Below are 15595 nucleotides of genomic sequence, written 5' to 3'. Positions count from 1 at the left end.
TATCACTTCATCAGAAAGTTGTCCAACAACCTCTACGGTTTGAAAAAAAAAAGAGAGCACTGATATGGGATAAGATTATTATTCATCCAACATTGTTTATTTGAAATGAATAGCGCACTGTCTAGTGCTGAATCATACATCTGTTTCCTTTATACATTCCTCGATTCTTGTTCTTTTTTTTGCATTCCCGTTTCACTACTAATATATTTTTAGAGATATCCGACAAATCCTCAATTTGATTAGCACAACCAACACTTGTTTTGTTCCTCTCCTGCCTTAGCCACACCCAAGTTGAGCAGCCTCTAAATATGTAATATGCTCATCAGCTGAGTAACCTCATCAGAAATATTTTTTATCAAGATCATCAAACAGCAATTATAGTGTTTGTTAAAGAGCCCCAAAAACATCGTGAGAAACTCTTAATTCTAAAAATGAGGTCTGTTTGCTTTCTCCGATTTTGTGTTGCAACTTTCCGTTTTAACAGACGGGCGACAGTGCTGATTGACTTGCTCTTTATGATGGGTGACAGTGAGCCAGGTGTGTTGTGAATGTGTGAGTGCATCTGTTGATGAATGGCTTTTAGATGTCTTTCATCCACTACCTGCCTTAAGACAAATAGGGAGGAGATTGGAAGAAAAAAAAAAAAAAGCGGTAATAAGCAGGTATAGAAGCCGCCCACCTCTTTCTATGAAAATATTGCTTCAGTGGGTATTGGGCTCTGAATCATGCCTGAACTTGACCTGACGTGAATCTTCGTGTCTCTGGATCCTGTTTACCCTGGAACCAGACTTATTTTCTCCCCGTCAAGAGCCCCTTGTGCACTCGTGCTGTGTTTAAGTCCCCCGATTTTAAATTCCATGCATAGAGCTTATTCAGCGCAGTGTTCGTGTGTTTTAACATTCGTAATTGCAGAGTATCACATTGCAGCGACAAAATATTTGAAATGTGAAGAAATAATTTTACCATCAGGCAATCTGAAAAACTGCAAAAGAATAAAAAAATTGTCAGACACAAAATACAGTTATATCAAACTCACCCAAGTCAAATTTGGTGTTATCTGGCTTTTTATTTATTGAATGTGAGAAAAAAAACCTTCAAAAACTATGCATGTGAAAAAGTTTGGATTTACGTTATTTTCTGCATTTTACAAATTATTCTTTTTCTTACTGAAGATTCTGGAAGTACTAACACAAGCTTTTGCATTTATCTGAAGGATCTCTGTAGCCTGGAGCACAATCTTCTTCACAAGCAAGCAGAACACGAGACTTCTGAGCTATTACACATTTAAAACCTCACATTGGTCTATTTTGAGAACAAGTATGAATAATCTTGAACATGGACCATGTAAAATAAAATAAAAAAAATAAAAAAAAGTTACATTACAAATGTATTTTAACCCGGCATCTTACATCACTGTGTTCTTCGTTTGTATTTCCAAAAGAAAAAAAAAATGCTGTTTCATTGCAATAATTTGGACATAGAACAATAATGAGTCACATCTATTCCACTTTTTCTGACAGCGCACCAAAAGCCGGTAAAACATTTTCAACGTTTTGACCAGGATACAAAATTCACAGTCAACTGTATTCTTTTGGGAATATTCAAAGTTTTGTCTTACATGCCACAGAAAAAAAGGAAAACATTAAAAGGATGTAACTCACAGCACATTCCTTTCAAATGTATTCTACATGTGCTATAAAGCCAGACGTGGATCCTGCTCTACCTTTATCTCAGGGGGGGAAGTCTGCTTTCTCAATTATCTCTGTTTGGCGCTACTTCTGACCTGTGGCTGTATTTACGCGAACACACATTTTATCCATGGCTTTTAATGGCGTATAAAAAAAAAAAAATCACTTCCTCGTCAAAAAGCTCTCTCCTAATAGCTTTTCAGAGTTGTTTGGGAGCTGTTTGGGTTTGGTCATTAGTGGACCATGAATATGTGTGTGTGTGTGTGTCGTTTTGGAAACCAGCTGACAGATGCGCTGTAAGGTCGTCTTAGGTGGGATTGAGGGGTGGAGAGAGGGGGGAATTCAGGCTGTGCCCATGAGGGTGGGGTTAGTTGGGGTTTAGGAGAATGTGGTGCAGCACTTAAGCCATACTGAACCCTGATGGGAATGCCAGGCCCCCACACCACTTTCCAAAAATCACTAATGGAGCATCTTTGGACACACACGCGCACATACAAGCACACATGCCACATGCCTGCAGACACAAGTAGTTGAAATGATTGCACCTGGATATTGAATCCACTGTTTAAAAGATGTGACGATTGTAAATGTGAGCGCGCTACTTTTCTTTCTGTTGCTGTTCTCACTTCTCAGTTATTTACTGGCCTTTTTGTCCTCTGCCGGTGGCCAGGCGTAATTCAGCGTGTGTGTGTGTTGTGTATGCAGAACTGAATGGGGCTTCGCACGCAAACAGAAGAGCCTTTCACATCCATCACGAGTCTTTTGTCGCCTATCCATACCATATGCTCTGTAGACATCAACTGAACATAACTGAACACTGAAACAATTTTTCGTCACCACAAACAAAACAAAAAAAGCTCATTGCTCTTTAAGTCGGATTTTATTTTATTTTTTACGAGTGAATGTATCTTTTAAAATGCTGCTGAATCTCTGGCTCATAAAGATTGTCGCCTGATGCATGGAGCCAAGCAGAAATTCTACATGCAAAGAAATGAGCCACTAAGACGTTCATTGATTGTTTTTTGATCCACGTCAAAGGGAATCAAGCATTCACAATTGTAAGAATGCATAGCTGATTATTTCATGTTGCTACTCATATTTGTATGACAAGTAGAACTTAAAAACCTCCCACAAGGACCAGAAAATGATGATAGATTTGAAAAAAAAAAAACGTATGTCATAACAAAAAAGGCCCATGTGTTTTCAATATTGCTGTGCCACATGGAACAACTATTGCCTTTAGGTTTGTGATTATGATCAGTTTTTCTTCCACTCACCCAATAAAAAGGGTGTCATATGTATTTTTAAAGCAGTAGCAGGCACACAAACACACACGGAACATATTTTATGCCTCGACAATACATTTATTCCCGAGCAAAATTAAGGATTTTTTAAAAATTCCCCAGGATTATTGCTTGAGGTCTGTCAAATACATCTGTCTACCAATTTCACACTAACCAAAAAACCTGTCTCCATCAGCTTGGCTGTGGTTCGAGTGTTGCACTCCCTGTTTCTCTTGGAGGACAAAAGATTTCTTTTGGCAACAAGCGCCGGGCTTTTTTCTGCGAGAGCCGTCCCGGTCTCCTCACAAACACACACACACACACACGCGCACACACACACACACACACACACACACACACACACACACACACACACACACACACACACACACACACACACACACACACACACACACGCACACACACACACGAGTACGTAGTTAAAGAGGCAGGTAAACTGCTGTTCATTTCATATTAACACAGTCATATATTCTTCCTGTCTCGCTTGCTTTTATCTGCCTCGTCTGCTCTCAGCTTTTGCTCGTTCTATATAAAACGTCTGGCGGATCGATTGGGCTCTCAGGGTGTAGTGACTGTAGCTCTAATGAATGAAGCCTGCAGTGTTTATTAAATAGACAAGGTTGAGAAGGAGTAGGTGCTGGAGGGGAGTTAGTCTTTGCGCTTCTTCATCTCATTGCGAAAATGCTCGGTGTTGATTTCTGTCTGCTAGGTGTGTGTGTGTGGGGGCTCCAAACCAGAGTCAGAAACGCAGGGGAGCTCTGGCTCATCATTGAAGGCTGAAGTCAGACATGGTCTTCAGAGCGAATTTGTCGTCTTCACACAGTGAGCACAAACTCTGGTTTTAGTTTTCTCTGTGGATCCAACTTTTTTTTTCTTTTTTTTATTGTTTCCACGCACAGACTTTGATGTAATGTGCACACAGCTTGAGTGCTGAATTATAATATTCTAATTATAAATGAAAAGTAATATAATCATTTTAGTTGCGTTACCTAAAGAATCACTGCAAAACTGATGCCCAGTTGGAAGATGAAAATAAAATGCTTAAAAAAAACCTCCCCAAATACACCCAAGATCCACTTGAAGTTGTGGCCTCATCTGAAAAGTAGTGGGGCGGGGCTATCTTGAATTTATTTTTTTGGTGCAGCCAAAATATCTCTCCAAGGTCGACAATGAGTCTGTGGGAGGCTGTTTGTGTTAAAAGCAGGATGGCGTATCTTTCCTCTCCTTCCTCCCCCTCTCTTCTCATTCACTCTGTCACCACAAGCTGTATTGGAAGGCAAAGGCTTTTTATTGCAGATGGCTTACAGTCATAAATTTGTATTAAATATGTCCCACATCGATTGGCCTTAAACGAACACAATTAAAGAGATCGGCTCTGAGTGCTTCCCACCTAGTAGAGTGGAGGGACGACAGGAAGAAAATGGCTGAGTAAAACCAGGATGGGCTTGATCTTGTATATTCACATAATCAAAATGTTTCTACACTCAGTGCAGGAATCTTAATTCTTTATTCGACTGAGATCATTTGGACAAAGAAATGCCCATAAAAAATGTGTTTGGCTTCTCAACCTTCTCAAGCATTCAAAGACACATTCAGATTTTGTGAGCCAGGCACCATCAACCAACATCACTGGCTTCTGCTCTTAAGTCCCAAAAATTTTGCATTTAACATGCATGGGTGGTTAACAATGTGTGACACTCAGAATTTTCCTCATTTGGATTCTGATGATTTGTCTTTTCCTTCGCGTCGCTATGAAATCATAACGCGATGGGAATTATAAATTCAACTGGGTAATGGATAGACGGTGATGACGAGAACAAGGGCACGGACAACTGAATTTAATATCAAAGTAGAGAGATTGAGAAGACAGCCACCTGTATGCAGTGTTGACAGACAGATGGAGGGATGAAGCCAAGTGGGCGGAGGAGGGATTAGATGAGGAGAGGAAGCAAAGTGCTGTGCGTGTTTGTGTGTGGGCCTCCGTCCAGCTGAGGTGTTTGCTCGGCTCAGAGTGATCTCCTACTGCGGTCACTGCAGCACGCACAAAGTACACACGCAGACACACACACAGACACACACACACAATGATGACTGAATTGTCGTGCTTGGCAGCTGTTGCAGATCTCTGCAGATCGTTCAATACTAGCCTGTGTGCGTGTGTCATTTGTGACCACCAAGCCCTTCTCTCACTTATGGCAAGTAATGAAATTCTCAGTGTGTTCCTGTGAGAGTGTGTGTCAGTGTGAGCAAGTGGATTTGGGGTACTGGTCTCAGGGAAAAAAAAAAAAGAATGTGTTTTTAAAAATATGAATTACAGAAATTGTGCATTGATGTTTATGTATCATTTTAATGTGTATTAGTGGAGACAGAACTAAACACCTAACTACCTCTTGTTCATTTTCCTCCTTCAAGTAAAAGTCCTGCATGTCAAATAAATTCAGTTGTGTGCAATCAATCAAAAGCTTAAATTATTCAGTCCCAGTAAAGTCCAAACCAACTCGGACCGATCAAATTAAATCTGATGAAACGGCAAGAGAGCAAGAATTGAAAGCAATAGTTTGCATCTCGGGATGGGGCCACACATGCAGGCACAATTTTGTGTGTTTGTGTGTGTGTGCATGCGTGTATGTGTGGACACTGACTCTTTGTAACCAAGTTCAGAAGCTTCCAACATAAGCACAGACACATTGAGGACCACCTTCTGTCTTTCAATCCCTCTCTGTCTCTCTCTTTCTCTCTGGCTCTCTGTGCACCTAAGTGCTGTAATTTAGCTGGTCTGTAATTTCACCATGGTGGTTTCGGGTTAAGTGGAGGCTGTCACTGCGATCAGGGGTGCCGGCCTTCCACATGGACACGGCGCGTTCACTCGTACACACCGACAAGCATACTGCCACCGTGCATTTGGATGCTTCTGCAAAGGTCACCTCCATTTAATTACATGTATAAACACAGTTTAAAGGTGCAGGCTTTGTCATTAGAACAGCCTTTACAAGGTGCGTGTGTGTGCAAAAAAACTTTGCAGCTATAATGGCTTGTGGTGGATTGAGTACGCACGCACACGCACACGCACAAACACACTCGATTACAAGAGAGTTGCAGATACCACAGTCTGTAGCTCGGCGGGGGTTCTAAACACAGAGACAGAAGGTATTGATATATTCCACAATAGACACGGACAGATTTTTTTTCTCATAAGAGAGACTGTGTGGCAGGAGCATGCAGACACTCGTTCACGTGCATGTACATGCATCGTGCATGCAAAGAAGCTCGCTATTGTTGTTTATTTTTGTCATCTAAATGCATTCATGAAATACCATGAAATAGCTGTTGATGATTTTCAAGGCTGCGGATACCATTTGGAAAATATGGAATTTAAATATTTAAAGTAATTTTAGGCCACGGTTTGTTGCTATCAGCCAGATTTGTATGTATTCAAAACATTTTATTTGAAATTTATATTTATATACTATTGATATTTTGTTTGTATTGAGTCAAACCCAATCAATTCATGCAAGTTTCAAATGTATTGAAATTGTAAGACATCCTGTATATCCTTCCATCCTACAATGCTCTGTCAAAGTGTAAAAAATGTCTTCTAATTTGAGGGGCGGATGCAATAATTGAACGGAAAGCCACATAAACACGCTTAAATGTTTCCCTCTATAAGTCTTTGTTTTTTACATTTGAAACAGAACTGGTTTCAACTTGACCAACAAGCATTTTTAAATGAATCCGCAAATTTCATCATGTTTTTAAATGGAATACACAATTGTCTCCTCACTCCAATTTTAGTGATCAGTTACCGCCACCTCAGTCAAGGACACCTGCAAAGAGATTTGATGGGTATAAAGAGAGAAGTAGCAGAGGGAGCAAAGGTGGAAAAAAGATTCCAACATTGAAACAGAGTAAAAAGATTTCACAAAAACAGCTGGTAAATGGAGAAATGACTCATTTCTAGAAATTGATCAAATTCATGTGCGTCAAAAAAATACAGACAATCAGCGGTGGCCGAGACTTTAATCATCCTAAAAAAATCAGCACTTATCAGTTGTGACATTAGAACTCCATTTTCCAAACTATTTCTATTCAAGTCTCTTTTTCCCTCACTCACACATGTGCATACACACTTGCAACCACACAAGCAGACGCAGGGGGTAAGACAAGTGAAGCTACCTTAATCTCTCCCCGTTCCTCCCTCTCCCATGCAGCACCACTTAAGTGTCCAAGCAACGCCCTTGCTTTAATAGAGTGTAATGCCTGAGCCGGTCACCGTCGCATGGCTCGTATTGAGTGTTAGGACATTTCAGAAACCGTCTGTTCTCCAGAGTCTCACCGGGAGCTTTGACATTTAGCTTGGCGTAAAGTCTCCAACGCTATCATCCCCCCGTCCACATCTTTCCTCTCCTTCCTTTTAATAAACCTGCTGTGCTTCAGCTAACCTGTTATAGCATGTTTGTCGACTTGCTATTCATTTTAAATGAAAGTATTACTTCACTTTTCTTAACTCTATCGCTTTGCCTTCATGTTTTTGTCTTCATTCCACTCTCTCATTTTTTTTTTTACCTCAGAGTGGAAGAGACTTTTCCTAATGAAGTGGTTGATGGGAGTATATTACAGAGAGATGGAGTGGAGCAATCGTCTACTCTAAAATCCATTAACCTTACAGTTTCACTCAGTGCATGGCCAAGTGTTTTAGGGAACATACATAGATAGCTAGGGAGTACCAAAGTCTTTGTTGCCTTCATATTTCTTTTTACATGTTGGAAATTAATCTCGTGTTACATTGCTCTGACGCATCTACTTGAGATTATTTATGATAACTATTGCCCTGTAATTAGTCCTCCCCCCCAAACAACAACGATGTTTTATTTACTTTTATTTCAAATTATTATGATTATTAATGGATGCTATATGTTAAATGGCTTTGGAGGCAAATACATTTTAAAGGCAGCAAATCTGTTGAATATTTTGTGGATTTTTTTTGTATATTATTTTTGGGCTGTAACATTTAAGTTGGTGAAAAATGCATCAATATGTTGCTGAAAAATGCATCAAATCCCACCCACACGAGTCATAAGGACACATCATGCAATTCCTGCATCTCAGAAATAGAGTCAGAGTCAGCTTTATTGTCAATTCCTTCATGCAGTCTAAATTAATAAATGGACTGACCAGTTCATCAAGAGGAAAAATGAATGATTGAATAAAATTAACCATCCCTAGTCTTGATAATGCAAATGATATTCAGAGGTTAAATCTGATGCAGGTGGCCACATTAGCGGTAATTTGTGCCGATTTTAATGATCCATAATTTAGCAGCCCCTGTTCTGGTCACGTGGGAGATGACTGTGTGTTAGAAAGGACAGACTAGGAAAAGGAGAAACATTCCATGAATATTGCTACATTTCTATCTCCTGGTTATGTTTCTGTAATTATATTGTTGTCTAAATTTATCACTGTTTGTGTGCAACACTGTTTTGGTGGCTGAATGGGAAGGGAAAGAGATGGCCCGCCAGGATAGCACTTTCTTTATTCTGCTGCTGACATTAAAGGACTAACATTTAGTCTAAAGGGAAGCATTTTGTTCCAGAAAAGTCTGAGAGAAGAACAACACACACTAAAAAAAACATGCACACCATATTCTCACATGTAACTCATGTGGGGCATGACCTCAATAAGAGGTAGTGTTGTATTTGCAAAGTCTGCAACACCATGTTCCAACTGCTCTTGATAGCTGGAATATTTAGGCCTAAGGTTCGTAAAAGTGATTGGTTCATCCGAGTATTAGTTATTCCGGACAAAATATTAATAGTCTCTATACAGTGGCAGCTTTGATGGTAAAAAATGAACAGAACTGGAGCAGTTTCTGTATCTACGTAAATATATTCTTGTTGAACATATAACTCCTAAGATCTCCTCTAAGATATTTTTCTATTTCTATGTCACTGCAGGCAAAGAAGAACCGACAACCTACACATGCACTACTTGTAAGCAGTCGTATGGCAGTGCCTGGTTCCTGCTGCAGCACGCCCAGAACTCCCATGGTTTCCGCATCTACCTGGAAAGTGAACATGGCAGTCCTCTCATCCCACGAATGGGTGGGCCTTCCTCCTTGGGTGGGGGCGCAGATTGCCCCTCTCATCCTCCCCTTCACGGCCTCCATCTGCCTCCTGATTCAAGCCCTTTCAATCTCCTCCGAATCCCAGGCTCAGGCTCAGGGGGAAGGGACAGCGTAGGAGCAGGAAGTACACTCGGGGTTGGCGGTGGGCTCCATCATCATCAGCGTTTTCCTCCCACACCACCTATCTTCAGCCCCCCTCCAAGGAACCACCTGGACCCCCACCACCTGAGCCCGGAGGAGATGGTGCTGGCAGCCCACCATCCGAGTGCCTTTGACAGGGTGCTGCGCCTCAATCCCCCTCTTCCCATGGAGCCCCCTCCAACAATGGACTTCTCACGGCGGCTTCGGGAGCTGGCGGGTAACACCTCAGGATCCACTCCCCCTTTATCCCCCAGCCGGCCAGGCCCCATGCAACGCTTACTCCAGCCATTCCAGACAAGTGTGGGAAGCATGGGCACGGGAGGCGGCGGTGGCAACAAGACTCCGTATCTTGCAACTCCACCGCCTCTGCCAGGTTCCATGCAGTCCCCCGTGGGCTCTCAGACCACTCCTACCACTCCACTTCCCTCCGCAGGGGCAACACCCTCATCCAACACTCCAATGAAATCCAAGTGTTGCGAGTTTTGCGGCAAAGCGTTCAAGTTTCAGAGTAATCTAATAGTGCACCGGCGCAGCCACACAGGAGAAAAGCCGTATAAATGCCATTTGTGTGACCATGCTTGCACACAGGCAAGTAAATTGAAGCGCCATATGAAAACTCACATGCACAAATCCTCCTCGCCAAACACAGGCAAGTCAGAAGATGGACTTTCGACTGCCTCCTCTCCAGAGCCTGGCACCAGCGAGCACATGGGCAGCGCCAGCAATGCCCTTAAGTCCGTGGTGGCCAAGATGAAATGTGAAAACAACAGAATGCTGCGCGAGAATGGAGAGGAAGAGGAGGAAGAGGAAGAAGAGGAGGAGGAGGAGGAAGAAGAAGAGGAGGAAGAGGAAGAAGAAGGAGAGGAGGAGGAAGTGCAAAATGGAGAGAGGGCTGTTCGACGAAACAACAGCTACCACTTTGGCTTGAACCTTGAAGCCGCACGTCAGCATGAAAACAATGGTGGTATCGGAACCCGACTGGGAGGGATGACTGATGAGGGGTCTGTTCCACGTTCGCTCCCTGAGGTCATGCAGGGAATGGGCCTTGCCGCTAGCATGCACCATTTCAGCGAAGCCCTCAACGCACACAAACGGAACGCAATCGCCCAGGAGAACCACCTCCACCACCACCTTAACAGAGGACATCCACAAAATCGGGAGATGTGCGATTCTAACTCCATGCCGGAAACAAATCGCGGCGAGGAGGGCTCGCTCTTGACCGTCAACGGACGCGGAGCATCCCCAAACGAATCTGCCTCTGCCTGCCTTTCAAAAAAACTGCTTAGCCCGAGTCCACTTAGTCCTTTTTCCAAACGCATCAAGCTGGAAAAAGAATTTGACTTGCCTACTCCCACGATCCCCAACACGGAAAACGTCTACTCGCAGTGGCTCGCTGGCTACGCTGCTTCTCGACAGCTGAAGGATCCTTTTCTGAACTTCGGGGACTCCAGACAATCGCCCTTTGCCTCTTCATCCGAGCATTCCTCAGAGAACGGCAGTCTACGATTCTCAACTCCTCCGGGTGAACTTGACGGTGGGATGTCAGGTCGCAGTGGTACGGGAAGCGGGGGAAGCACACCTCATCTCGGGGGTCCCGGGCGGCCCAGCTCCAAGGATGGCCGAAGGAGTGACACTTGTGAGTACTGTGGCAAGATATTCAAGAACTGTAGTAATCTGACCGTGCACCGGCGCAGCCATACGGGGGAGAGGCCGTACAAGTGTGAGCTGTGCAATTACGCTTGTGCCCAGAGCTCCAAACTTACTCGTCACATGAAGACCCACGGTCAAGTGGGCAAGGATGTGTACAAGTGTGAAATCTGTAAGATGCCCTTCAGTGTCTATAGCACCTTGGAGAAACACATGAAAAAATGGCACAGTGACCGTCCTTTGAGTACCGAAATAAAGTCAGAGTAGAAGGCCGAACAATGGGACCTTTCCCCCCCCCCGCAGCTATCTGCCATTAACTCCCCGTTTATTCCAAGACTCTTGCAGTTTTTGCCCCAGCCCCAAAAACTCCACTTTCACCAGGCTGGTGGAAAGTTAAGACCATGTGCTCTGCACCAGCACACCCCGTGTTCATTACCCATTGAATGCATGATCTGTATCGGGGCAATACTCTTGCATTGAGGCAAAACTTCAAGCCTTTTTCTTGTGCAATAAATTACATGTTGTGTACTATTTTATTTTTTTGAGTTTACCGTTTTCATTTTGAAGAATTTGTCAGCATGCATAGTATGTTTTTGTTAATCAAAAACAAAACAAAACAAAAAAAGAAATGGAAAAAAAAAAGAAAAGAACTTGTCCCTGGTTGGTTACTTGTTTAGTAAATGTGTTGCTGTTTTTCTCTTGTTATGTTATTTTTCTTTTTATTCTTCAAAAAGAGAAAAGGCAAGAAAGATACAGTATACCCATGCTGCATATACCCTGTAACACATATCATGTACAGTTTTGAGTTGTTACATGGAAAATGACCCACGTCTGGAATCCCTGGAAATGCACTTATCCGGATCTTTCTAAAAGATGCCATGTTCACACAGGGTTAAAAAAAAAATACTAAAAAGGTTCGACGAGTAAATAAATAGCAATGACGGTCAAATTTCAATAACGCAAGGGTGTGCAAAGACATCAAATTGTACTATCATTTGGTAAGTAAGAAAGAGTGCCTTTGATATTTTAAGACTACATTGGCCATAATCTTATCTGGAATAAGTTTGGGGGGGAAACTAGGCTGTTGAAACCACCAAGAAAAGGTTCTTGCATCAAGCACCTGCCTGCCCCAGTGGACTGTGACACCTCATAATCAAAGCTTCACTTTCTAGTTACTGACCATTCAGCTACCTAGTACATGTTCAATGGGCTTCGCTTCAGTATGTGGATTTCATAAGGAGCATGGTACGACCAGTGTTGTGGATATCTGAGTATTTCTAGTTCCGTTTCTGAAAAGGAGCTACTTTTAAGAAGCAAAAAAAAAAATGCTAATCTGTAACGTACAATCCTGAACTTGAGGGATACCGGTGATATTTGTCCGAGTTAGCACAAACCTGCAACGCTGCTTTGATTTGTGGTGCGTGGAATGACACATTAAAAAATGCGTGACCTCCGAAAGAAACTCGAGAAGCATTGAAATACCTTGAAGCTAGTCAGAGAGAAAGCTACAACAAACTTGAATATACACACAGTACGTGTTACGGAGATTGAAAGCGATTATTTCTTCATTTCTTCAAAACAGGGTCCGTGACAGTGATCTTCAGTAATTTCAAAAACCAAATCCATCAGTACACACTGGCTCTTTAAAAAGAGTGAAATGTGATCATTTTAATCAGTATGCATAGGCGAATGCAGAGCAAATGTTTCATTGCTTTGAAATCCAAGAGGAGAGATCTTTTACCAGTCAAGCACTTGTCATTCAACCTGGAAGTACCATCATCTCTTTTGCATTGTTCCACACATTTGGAGTCGTGGTCGAAATTCAAATTCCAAGTTTAAAAGTTTACGGTGAAGGGAGAAAAGGGTCCGACTGGTAAAAGCAGCAAAACACTCTGTCAACAAATCATACAAATAATAGTTACTCTTCACCTCCTTGCCAGGTTAATCATTTGTTAATGTGTCTGCTTGGTTTAAAAAAAAAAAAAAGCAAAAGCAGTCTTTCAACAAGGTTTGGACATTTAATGTACAATACTCGGAGATCTTTTCAAAAAGGACTCTGGGCCCACTGGCAACTGTAGTGTTGACTTTGGTGAAGAGCTGCATTGTTTCATTCTTGCCATGGATGTCTTGGATAATCTCTGATTTTGTCAGCTGGACGATAAACTCAATTTGTGATGTTCACACTTTTGTATAAATGTCCCATTAATTATAAGGTATGGAAATAAACTTTTATTTCTTCCCGGAAATAACACTTCACTGTCTTTTAGGGCAAACTGTTAAGTTTGTTGTCGTTTCTCTTTTCCTCAGCGTCTTGGTAATGTTCAAGACTTCGATCACAGTATATATGAAATTATGAAATAGAAAAGGGAAAAAAAAAAGCAAACAAAAAAAAAAAATCTGTGATGGTTTTGTATTTTATTTTGCCTTGGCTCTTCACAGCTCTTCAGGTTGAAATACAATTTGCATTGGGGAAATGATTAAGATTATATATAAATATATAAAGAACTTAAAATATAGGAAAATACACGTACATGTCAATTCCTATGCTTAAACACATTTATGGTTGATTTTTCTGTATTTCTAGAACTGTATTTGAATTCAATGTTCACTTAGAGTAGGCACTATAGTATTTATATTGAGGCTCGTATTTTTAACTGTTGCTTGTTCTCTCTAAAAGGTACCATACCTTTTTTGGTAGTGGAAAAAATCCCAAGCTGCCACGGTATATTTTTTTAATTTGGCAGGATAATATAGTGCAAATTATTTGTATGTTTAAAGAGATAAAATGAAAAACCTTTCACAAAAAAAAAAAAAATCAGCTAAAGTGTGTGGCATTGGGAGGCATTGTCGGCCATATGATGGCCACTGCTTTTTCCCCAGTCCACAGAGGTCGTTGTACATATCTTCTTTGGTTTTTGGTTTCGACCCTCCTTCCATCCTGCTGCCACTCTTGTATGATTTCATACAAGCTGACATTGGCCTGTTTTGTTGTGCGCTTTTGTCTCTCTTACCGTACCTGACAACATTCCAACAAGTAGAGAGAAAAATAAATCATATGCAGTACATGCAGTACAAAAAAAAGTGTCAAAATAAATATGTTTAAAAATAATTCAATGTTTTGCAGTTTTTTTTTTCATTGCCAAATACAAAATGGTGCTTTCTATTCAGATTGGGTACACATTCATATGCCAAGCATATTTAAAATTGACCTGGGAGACGTGGAGAAGCCTGCTTAAGTTAAGAATTTTTGTAAATGGCAATGCGGAATATTTTGTTATCAGCCTTTTCTATTCCTGTTCTGAGAGCTGTTTGTTGTAACTTGAACTTGAACTTTTATCTTTTACAATGGGAGTTGCTATTTATTATCACCTATATGCTCTGTTCAAAACAGAGACATGGGATGGATCCTTGTTTTGACTTAATTTTATTTTATATTTTTTGTCAGAGTATATCATTTATTTTGTATTTGTGGCCAATGGTCATTTGACAAATCAAGCTCTTTATTAATTTCTGTTGTATATGTAGTACCTGTTCAGTTGTATTAAGAAAACCACTGTCTGTGTTTTCTGACAGATGTCTGCATAATCCTGTTCACACACCCATTTTGTCCCTTTATCAAAAAAAAAACAGTTAATAAAAAAAAATGAAAGTATATTGGCACATGTCCATTATCTCTGTTTCTCTCTCTCCCTACACACATACACATATCTCGGATTATGATGGGTTACGGTAGACATAGTTTCTTTGTTGTTCTCTCATTGTGTGCGCGTGATTTCCTGCGTACGTGTGTGTGTCACTCTAAAGTTCAATGCAGTATGCTACTGATAACGGCTATTCACAGTCACATGTGCCCGATATTCACTTGACATACTAACAGTATGAGTACACATATAATGGCCCGCTCTCACAGAATGTCCTTAAGCAAATATAATTATGTCCCTCAGTTTGCTCAGTAGTCACAAAGCCTCATAAAGCTGTCAGGATCAATCAGCACCATGTCCTCCAGCCACCGCACCCTTCGGCTCAGCTTACACACTCTTCAGCCTCTTGAGCAAAGATAGGTACTGGACGACTTAGAGGAAAACTTGTACTGAAGATTTGATCACATCGTATGAGATGTCGTTGACGATGAAAAAAAGGTCAATCACAGACCTCTGCCAATGCCATAAGATCTCACAGACTAAAGACTCACTTCAATTTCTTTATGCATGCTGCCAATGCCATAAGATCTCACAGACTAAAGACTCACTTCAATTTCTTTATGCATGCTCAACTCCGTTCGTCAAGATTGATGAAGAGGCTGGGAGCCATTGAGAATTGGAGGCCAATACAAAAAATTGCCACACTCATCCAGATCCAAAAATAATAAATTCTTCTTTTGCCTATGTACAAAATAAAGATTCCAATATATTGTATTATATTATATTATATTATATTATATTATATTATATTATATTATATTATATTATATTATATTATATTATATTATATTATAAAATGTTCTTTAATAGTAAGTTGCTTGTGAAACATGCCTCCCAAACAACCAGCTGGACTTTTTGTTTGCCAATACAGTTTGTGTAGGTGGCATAACATGGTGGCGAAACACTTCTTATACATAACCCAGAAAATGTCACACACAGCATATGCCGCAATTCACAAAGTTTAGCAAACCCAGTGCCCTGGGAGCCTTGCGG

General features: G+C 41.1%; 1 protein-coding gene across 1 annotated transcript in view; it reads left to right on the top strand.

The window, feature by feature from the left end:
• bcl11aa (BAF chromatin remodeling complex subunit BCL11A a) overlaps nucleotides 1-14392 on the top strand; it is a 33834-nt gene extending 19442 nt beyond the window's left edge. The window contains exon 3 of the mRNA XM_037271150.1: nucleotides 8944-14392. Within this exon, the coding sequence (XP_037127045.1) occupies nucleotides 8944-11168 (2225 nt within the window). The 3' untranslated portion in view covers nucleotides 11169-14392. The remainder of the gene's footprint in view (nucleotides 1-8943) is intronic.
• The last annotated feature ends 1203 nt before the right edge of the window (nucleotides 14393-15595 follow it).

Source organism: Syngnathus acus, chromosome 15, assembly GCF_901709675.1.
Source record: "Syngnathus acus chromosome 15, fSynAcu1.2, whole genome shotgun sequence".
Classification (NCBI taxonomy): Eukaryota; Metazoa; Chordata; class Actinopteri; order Syngnathiformes; family Syngnathidae; genus Syngnathus; species Syngnathus acus.
This window is presented reverse-complemented; position numbering and strand designations above follow the sequence as displayed.